The following is an 8,551-nucleotide window of genomic DNA, read 5'->3' on the forward strand; positions in this document are numbered from 1 at the left end:
GGTGTGAATGCACAGATGACCACTCGAAGATCACCAGTTACAGGTAAGCAACCTGTCTTTACCAGATTGAGTAACCAAAACAATATCCAAAATTAACATTAGAGTGTAGGAGATTACAAAATAAGTCAGTTGACTAGTCTGTTTTTTGTTTAGATTAGTATCAGATCCATTGGACATAATTTTTCCATGAAGGTGAGATAAATTCTGCTGATGATAGGAATTCTAAAACAGGGAACCACTTTGTATTAAAATTTGATACCAAGGGGATTCTGGCATCTAACGTACTTTCGTCATCTAATGTAGTAATGCAATCATGTTGCCAGGCTACTTGGTATGGTAGAGTTTTGGGCCCTGAGTCCTTTAAGAATAATTTGTATATAGCCGAGACCATGCCTCTATTCTGTGTATTGAATAGTTTAATCATGACCTCCAACTCTGTGTGAGGGTAAGATATAATGGTTCCAGTTTTTTTATGTTCACTATATGTTGAAGTTGGAGGTATAAGAACCAGGGGATGAGGAGACCTAGTTTACGTTCTAGCACATTCTTAGGATGTATTCCATTTTTGTCAGCGATATCACAGTAGCGGGATAGGTTCATTTCTTTCCATTTGGATTGGACTTTTGGTCGAACATGATTGGAAAACCATGGTTGATGTGTGAAAGTAGTATATCTGGATACTTCTGGGAGAAATTTCTTGCTGAAGGATCTCTGTAAGTGTATGGAAGGGTAGAGAAAAATATTGTCTCTCACTTCAGTGAGATAAAGGTAAAGGTTCCCTTGCTCGAAAGCCAGTCGAATCCGACTCTAGGGCTGCAGTGCTCATCTCTGTTTCAAAGCCGAAGAGCCAGCACTGTCCGAAGACGTTTATGTGGTCATGTGGCCGGCATGACTAAACACCAAGGTGCACGGAATGCTGTTACCTTCCCACTGAAGTGGTACCTATTTATCTACTTGCAATTTCTTGCTTTCGAACTGCTAGGTTGGCAGGAGCTGGAACTAGAGATGGGAGCTCACTCCGTCATGCAGCACACCCGGGTCTTGAACGGCTGAACTACCGACCTTCCACACCCTGCAGTTCAGCGTCTTAACCACTTGAGCCACTGCAGCTCCTTCAGTGAGATATAATGGGGTTTTATCTCAAATCAATCCGTCTAATGAGGGGGAGGTAAGTTGATCTGAGCACAGTGAGTCCCATTCAGGAGTAGAGTTTGGACGTAAAATCTTGATAACATTGGCCAGTAAGGTAGCTTTATAATAGCAAAGAAGATCAGGTAGGTCATAACCACCTTGGTGTTTACCCCTTTCTCAGAGTTTGATGACCCACCCTTGGTTTCTTCCTGTCCCAAAGAAAATTCCTTAAAGTTGTCTGCCAATTTCTTAGAATGTTGAGGGGAATGTTGATGGGTATAGCCCTGAATAAGAATAGAATTTGGGTAATATAAAGGATTTAACAAGGTGAAACAGTTCGATCTATGGAAGGTTCAGTTTGCTTTATTTGATAATATCGTCGCGTAAATCATTATGGACATTGTGGTGATTTACCTGAAGTAATTGTGATAAATCACAGGGAACATTAATCCCTAGATAGTTAAGATGCAAAGTAACCCAGCTAAAATGGAATTTGCTCTTTAAAATTTCTTGAACTTTTGCTTCAATGTGAATAGGTAATATTTGAGATTTGGAATCATTAATCTTTAACCCTGATATTTTATGGAATGAGGCCAAAATTTGTAACAGAGGTGGTATGGAAGATAAGCAGGGTTGCCAAATCGAAATTGGCCGGGAGCGGGGGGCTCCCGGCTGGTGTCCTCTTCGTGCCCCTGGGTGTAGGAGATGGGCTCCTGGGTGTAGAGCTGGAATAATAGTCCCTGGAGGTAGAAGATGTATTCTGGTACTGAAATGACAGCTCCCTGAATGGAATGACAGCCCCTGTGCATAGCAGATGTGTTCTGGGACTGGAATGACAGCCATCCATGGTGGAATGACAGTCCCTAGGAGTAGCACATGTGTTCTGGAACTCAAGTGACAGGCTGCACAGTGGAATGACACTCCCTGGGAGTAGCAGATGTGTTTAGGGACTGGAATGACAGGTCAGAGGGTGGAATGACAGTCCTTGGAAGTAGCAGAAACTACTTTCTGGTGGGCGTTTAGACAAGCCAGAGATAGTCAAAGCGCTTGTCAGGATGTGTAAGTGGTGTGACATGCTATAAAGAGATGAGATATTAAATCTTCATACACAAAAGAACATATCACCTACAGCAGGGGTCCCCAACGTGGTTCTGGTAAGTACTACAGCAGCTGCCAACACAATAGAATAGATATAGGGAAACTCCATGTTCAAACCCAGTGAGTCATTTGTTAATTCATTCCTTTCTTGAACCCTCATTCTTAATCTCACAACGAATCCAAAGTAGTTTTCATTTTAAAAGGTTCTTATACCACCAGTATCAAATATCCCGAATGCATCAATTCTTAACTTTAAAATCCCAAGGATATTTTTCAAAAGCGAACTACCCAACCATCTTATTAGTTTAGATTAAAGCATTTCATTGTTGTCCCCTCTCCTTTATCATCATCATTCAAACAAACAGGTGGGATAGATTGCAAGAGAGAGACTGGCCTAAGTCACACTCTGCTTCATAAAATTTGTTTCATGCTGTTTTGTAAATTTATACTTGAAAGCTGATGTGAAGAAGTCTCATAATTTCTCCGCCAACACCACATGGCAGATAAAACCTATATTAAATTTCAGTTCCAGAAGAGCAGCTTAGTTAGTTGCAGCAAAAGTAACTTGTAATTTACCAGTTCAGCAAGATTATGGAGACAGCGTCTACCCTCTCCTTCTCCAGGGGAACTGATCTCTGTAGTCTGGAGATGAATTGTAATTCCAGGGGACCTCCATCTGTAGGCTGGCATCCCTAGTTCTAGTTGACAAAACCTTAAATTATTTCTCCTCCCCAAATTAGTCTTTAAACTACCATATGGCTCCCGTTTGTTCAACATTAACCAATCAAAGCATCCCTTGGCAGCAGGAAGCGTGCATATTGGACGAGTGGCCATTGGCCCGCCTGTTTTTCATTTGATTGGGTAAAGTCTCCCAGCCAGTCTCCGAAAGGAGTCTCTTCCCGCCGCCTTCCGCGCCAGCTTTGAAACAGAAATGAGGGGAGGAGGAAAGAGATAGAAAACAACGCGAAGTGCAACCGAACTTGTAAAAGTAGACGCCCAACCCGTCCGGCCCACCCCTTCATCGAGTTCTTCAATTCGCGTGAGCATACATCCGTCAGGAGGATCTCTCTGCTGATTGGCTCTTTATCCCCCCCTTTACTCAAAGGTGAGTCCTCAAAAAAAGGAAAACTCGGTCGTCACAGGGAAGGCAGAAAAGGGGTGCGAGAGGAAAGGTGAGGCGATCTGAATGGGGCAGCTGGACGGGTGGGGGGGCTTTATCTCTGTGGGGGGGGGGGTGGGCCGGTCACGTTGGGGGGCTTCGCGTGGGCGGCTGTTGGGAGTTGCCATGGAAATGGGGCGTTTCGGGCCTTGCGCTCGCCCGGCGACCCTTGGGGACCCCGCGCGCCTGCAGGTTTCCTGCCTTGGCTGGTTTGCTTTCTGGGTTACTGGACGCTTCTGAAACGTCTTGCCTCTCTTGCCTCGCTGTGGTGAATATCACCGGGGTCTGCGCAATTCTTTGACCTGCTCTGGCTGCAGTAGCCCGTTCTCTCCGTGTGTGGTTTAACATTTCACTTCTCCTTTATTTCCCTTATTTGTCCGCCTTTGTCCCTCAGACTCAGGGTGGATTACAGACTTGGATGAACCATTTTTATATGCAATATATGCAATAAAGATAGTTTAATGCGTACAAGTATAAATATATACAATAAATGTAGTGAAAACCGGATTGCAAAACTAGGGAACAGTAAGATGAACGCATCCAGTGAAGCAATACTGAAAAATCAACTGCCTGAAAGTTTTCCGAGATCAAAGCTGCAACCCTTTTGACTTGGTTTTTTGGCCTCTTAGGCTCTCCAAATGCTTTGGTCGTCTTTTAAGGGTTTCCCCCCCTGCGGTTTCCAGCTTATATTTATTTATTGATTTCATGTATTTCTAAATGGGACTCAAGGCAGAGACTTCAGGTCCCACTATTAACCATGCTTCTGCTTTGGCATGTTGTTTGCTATTCAGTACTACTTGGCTCCCTTCCACTTTATAAGGGACACCTCCTGCTTTAAACAGCTTACTTTGATTTTTGTAAATCATTGTTCTTTCTCCATGAACCACTTTGAGTTCCCTTTTAAGAGAAAAGTGGGAGAGGTTTATTTTAAATCATATATACATCCAGGCACCTAATATATGTATATGAGAAATGTGTACTACATATATTCAGCAGGGAGCTGTGCTTAACCTCAGTTGCTGTCGTAAGTACTGCTCGTTTTATTTCTTAAATATTGTAGATAAGAATACATCTTTTAAAGGACCTAATGATTAAAAATGTATGCAAGATGTTGACCTGTTCAGGTTTTGGTATTCAGAGCAAATATAAAATGAAAATATCTTCTGTTAACACTCTCAGACTCGTAGCTGGCAGGGTTTAGAGCAAAGAATTCAAGAGGCTGCAGTAAATCTATAGATCTGTGAAGCAATATAAATCTATTTCACCAAGTACTGTTTGGGTTTCATACAATCCATAGAAGGCAGAGGAGAGAAGGCAAAAGAATAATCATACTAGGAAGGGCTGAGGTAAATGTTAAAAGAACAGAAAATAAATTCTGTGGTTGTTAGGGAGTTTGGGCTGCTCCTTTAGGAACAAAACATTGTACTCTCTGGTATATAACTCATTGGAGCCATGTCCATCAGATTACAGTACCAAAGTCTTTACCCACAATCATATGTACTCCTATGGAGACATGCGCTGAACTGCAGGAGCACAGATCTTTGCCAGTAACTTAAAAATAGTTCAGCTGATTGATTAAGCACATGCCTGAACATGTATATGTGCAGTCAATCAAATCTTTTATCTTTTTGGTCTGATTTTCATGTTTGTTTAGAAAGATCCACACTTAGCAATGATGTTCCCTGGTTAGCATTGCGCCATACAGTCTCTCAGCCTAATCAGCCTCAGAGGGCTGTTAATGAGGGTACAATGGAGGTGGGAAGGACTGCATGCAGTGCCTTGAGTTCTTTGGAGAAAGGACTAGATGCGACAGATTTTTTTGCTGGTAAAGCTCTATTTATGGGAATGACTGTAAGTGGAACATAGTAATTTGTGTGTGTTTTGTTTTGTCCCCCCCCCCCCCCCCAGGTGCAACAAGAAACGTTTTGGTGAAAAATGTCACTTGACTTTGACAGTGCAGCTTTGCAGATGCAACACGATGAAGAAGAATACGACCAGGAGGACTACATGAGGGAACAAGAGGTACACACTGAGATTTGGCCACACTTTGAGGTTATAATTTTTGTTTCTCTTACATTGGTGCAGGTAGTTTCTTCAACACATTGGAAGTCACTTATGAGTCAGTAAATCAGTAGTCCGTACAAGTATTCTTTCTCACAATTCCTGTGGATAATCACCTGAGAAATAGAACTATCACTTTTAAATTGCCAAATTTGCCTGATACTGTAGTGGCAATATTCAATGTGGTTGATCTCTGAACACTATGCTACCCCTTTTGCCATTAAGTCACAGCTGATTTAGGATGACCTTGAGGGTTTTCAAGGCAAGGGGTTTTCACGACTGGTTTGCCATTGCCTGCCTCTGCAGAGCGATGCTGGACTTCCTTTTTGGTCTCCCATCCAAGTACTAATCAGGGCTGACCCTGATTAGCTTCCGAGACCTGATAAGATTTGTCTAGCCTGGGCTATCCAGGTGAGTGCATATTCCTGTATGTTCTACAATATTTAGGGTACCAGTCCAGTGAATGTCAGTCTTATCTATGTTCAACTGACCTTTGACTTCTGTAATAATTCCTTGTTACTGCCATAGCTTCAGAAATATTATGACTCCTCGCAGCTTCTCAATCATCCACACTGGTTAGGTCACGCCTTTTCTTGCTCTAGGCAGGGATGTGCAAATTTTTGTATGACTGTCCTGGGGCAGAGTGAGGTTGCCCTTCCAGTTTTGATAGCCCTGCAGCTCCAGCAGGATGCTTGAGCCTAGCTCCGCTTCTGTGGCTATCAAGAAATGGGGGGGGGGGGAAGACTTCCGTTTTTGGCGCTTTGAACGATGGCGGCGTGTCTGGGGTCTTCCGAGAGACGTGTGCCATGAATCAGGGATTAGGAGGGAGCGTGATTGTGCACGCTCCCCCATGAAGCCCATAAGTAATGGGCTTCTAGCCAGGGGGCTTTGGAGAGCCCTACCTCCAGCCAGTAGCTGGTACAGGGGGGCTACTCTCTGCCCTGAAGGTCCTGCCCTGATTCCCAGTATTGGATTAGAAGCGACCACCGGAACAAGCATTTGGAGGTTTAGCGATTTTTTTCTGCTTGGCGTGATCCCAGGGGCCGTCTTAGGACCTGGTGGATCGATTCAAGGATTGATGAGTGAGTTGTCGTTGAAACGAGATACTAAAGCCTAGAAGTGAAGTCCCTCCACTACAAGCGTATAAACGGAGGGGGGGAGGGGACGCACTATCTCCCGACGTTTTAAGCAAATGCGAAGTTCTGTGATGGCACCCATTGTGTTTTGACCTGATCTAGCTTTCTGGTGCTTGAAGGGCAGCAGTTGTATACATTTCCAGGCCATGCACCTGCCAGTGGCTCAGCAGGCCATCTCCTTAGTGTACCAAGTTCCTTCCTTCTGAATTTTTGTTGTTGTTGTTGTCTGCAAGAAAGAGTACCCTGTGCCTTTTATTTACAAGCTAAGACCAAGGTATACTACAAACAATACAGCAAATGGACAAGACCTCCTCCTACTGCATTGTTTTTGCCTTGTAATCTGATTTCTGTATGCAAAAACCTTAGTTTGCTTCAGTTCGTTGTTTGCACTGTTCTCTTATTCTGTAATCATCCTGTTGTGTTGTTCATTAGTTGCCTTATTCTGTCATATTGCACTGTTTTATATCCTGTAAATCCACTTCGCGTATTAGCAAGAAAAGTGGACTATAAATGAAGTAAATAAATAAAATATTTCAGAAACGGGAAGGGGAGGGAAATAGCTTCCCAGTAACTAAGGGCACGGGGTTCTGTAGAACAAATGTAATTTGCTCCCCCCTGACACCCCCTCCCATCAATTTCTCTGTGTTAAGACACTGAAGACCCTTCTGGTGCTGTATGTAATGGACATGTAGCCTGTGCTAATAGCTACAGTTCTTGTTTCAGTTGCAGAAACTGCTGACAGACCTTCCCCATGATATGCTGGAAGACAGTGATCACCTCTCCAACTTCTCCGACTGTAGCACACCTAAGGAGCATGAGCAGTAAGGGATATTTCTCATTTATTCCTCCTGTCCTCTTTAAAAAAAAAAAAGCATTGAGGATGTGTAACTATATTCAAAAGAACTATATGGGCAGATTTAGTTTCTGGTAGAAAGTAGTTAGCTGTTGCTATCCTGTGGTTTGATAGGGAATGTAAACTGACTAAAAAAGAGCTTTTACAAAAAGCCAAGAACTTCAAAAAGAAAAATGATCCTGTGTCGCTGGGTATGCTCTTGGCTTTTAAAAAGGATTATAAATCTTTGTTACAACATCACAAACATTGATTCATTCCTGAGTGCTGGCTGATTATAGCAGTTAATGATAATGATGCATCTGCTTTTTGGTCTATCATGAGTTTTGGAATTAGGGTTCATGATAACTTTCTTTATTGTATTGCACTGACAGAGTGGCTGAAGTGTTTTAGTTCTCTTTTCTTCTCTGTGGAGCCAAATTTAGTGTTATAGCTGCTGCTATCATACTACAAAAAGGCATAGCAATATCAGTGAGAGTCTTAAAGGCCAACTTATTTTCTGTCCAGAGTACATGGACCCTGGGATCAGGAGGCCAGATGGAACGATCATCCGATTGCAGCCAACCCACAAAGTGTGAGTTCGTGAGAAAATAATGTTTATTGTAATGGGATGCATATGTCAGTCTTGTCTTGTTTTTTTTCTACCGATTGGCAAGCTGGATGCAAATACTTATTAGCAGTTTATTTGAGACAGTACCTAGTTGTCCACAGTTGCAAAAGCTGATACCTTCCCCAAAACACTGCAGGGAAATCGCCCCCCCCCCTTTTCTATAGGTCTCTGCTTCAAACTGCTCAACCACTTTATTATTTTTTCTGCCTTTCATGTACTTGTATTTGATTGGACCCTAAACTGTTCCTGTTTCTCCTGTGTCCTCAATTTGCACTGCCTTGCTTAGTTTGTTTTCCTCATCTTTTATTTCTTATTCCTTTTTGTGCCATTATTGGCTTCTCTACTCTTTCCTTTCTGCTCCCAATCTTTAGATCTTGTGGTGGGGCTGTGGCTCAGTAGTAGAGCATCTCATTCACATGCAGAAGGTCCAAGGTTCAATTTATGGCACCTCCAGTTAAAAGGATTGGGTAGCGGGTGAAAGATCTCTGTCTGAGAGCCTGGGATGT

At 42.9% G+C, this 8,551-nt stretch overlaps 1 protein-coding gene across 1 annotated transcript in view; it reads left to right on the forward strand.

Moving 5' to 3' along the window:
* The first annotated feature begins 3,364 nt into the window (after positions 1 to 3,364).
* CEP152 (centrosomal protein 152kDa) overlaps positions 3,365 to 8,551 on the forward strand; it is a 52,358-nt gene continuing 47,171 nt past the window's right edge. The window contains exons 1-4 of the mRNA XM_015411781.1: positions 3,365 to 3,401; positions 5,297 to 5,410; positions 7,309 to 7,406; positions 7,943 to 8,009. Coding sequence (XP_015267267.1) covers positions 5,324 to 5,410; positions 7,309 to 7,406; positions 7,943 to 8,009 — 252 coding nt within the window. The 5' untranslated portion in view covers positions 3,365 to 3,401; positions 5,297 to 5,323. The remainder of the gene's footprint in view (positions 3,402 to 5,296; positions 5,411 to 7,308; positions 7,407 to 7,942; positions 8,010 to 8,551) is intronic.

This window comes from Gekko japonicus, unplaced genomic scaffold (assembly GCF_001447785.1).
Source record: "Gekko japonicus isolate JY-2015 unplaced genomic scaffold, Gekko_japonicus_V1.1 scaffold266, whole genome shotgun sequence".
Lineage (NCBI taxonomy): Eukaryota > Metazoa > Chordata > Lepidosauria > Squamata > Gekkonidae > Gekko > Gekko japonicus.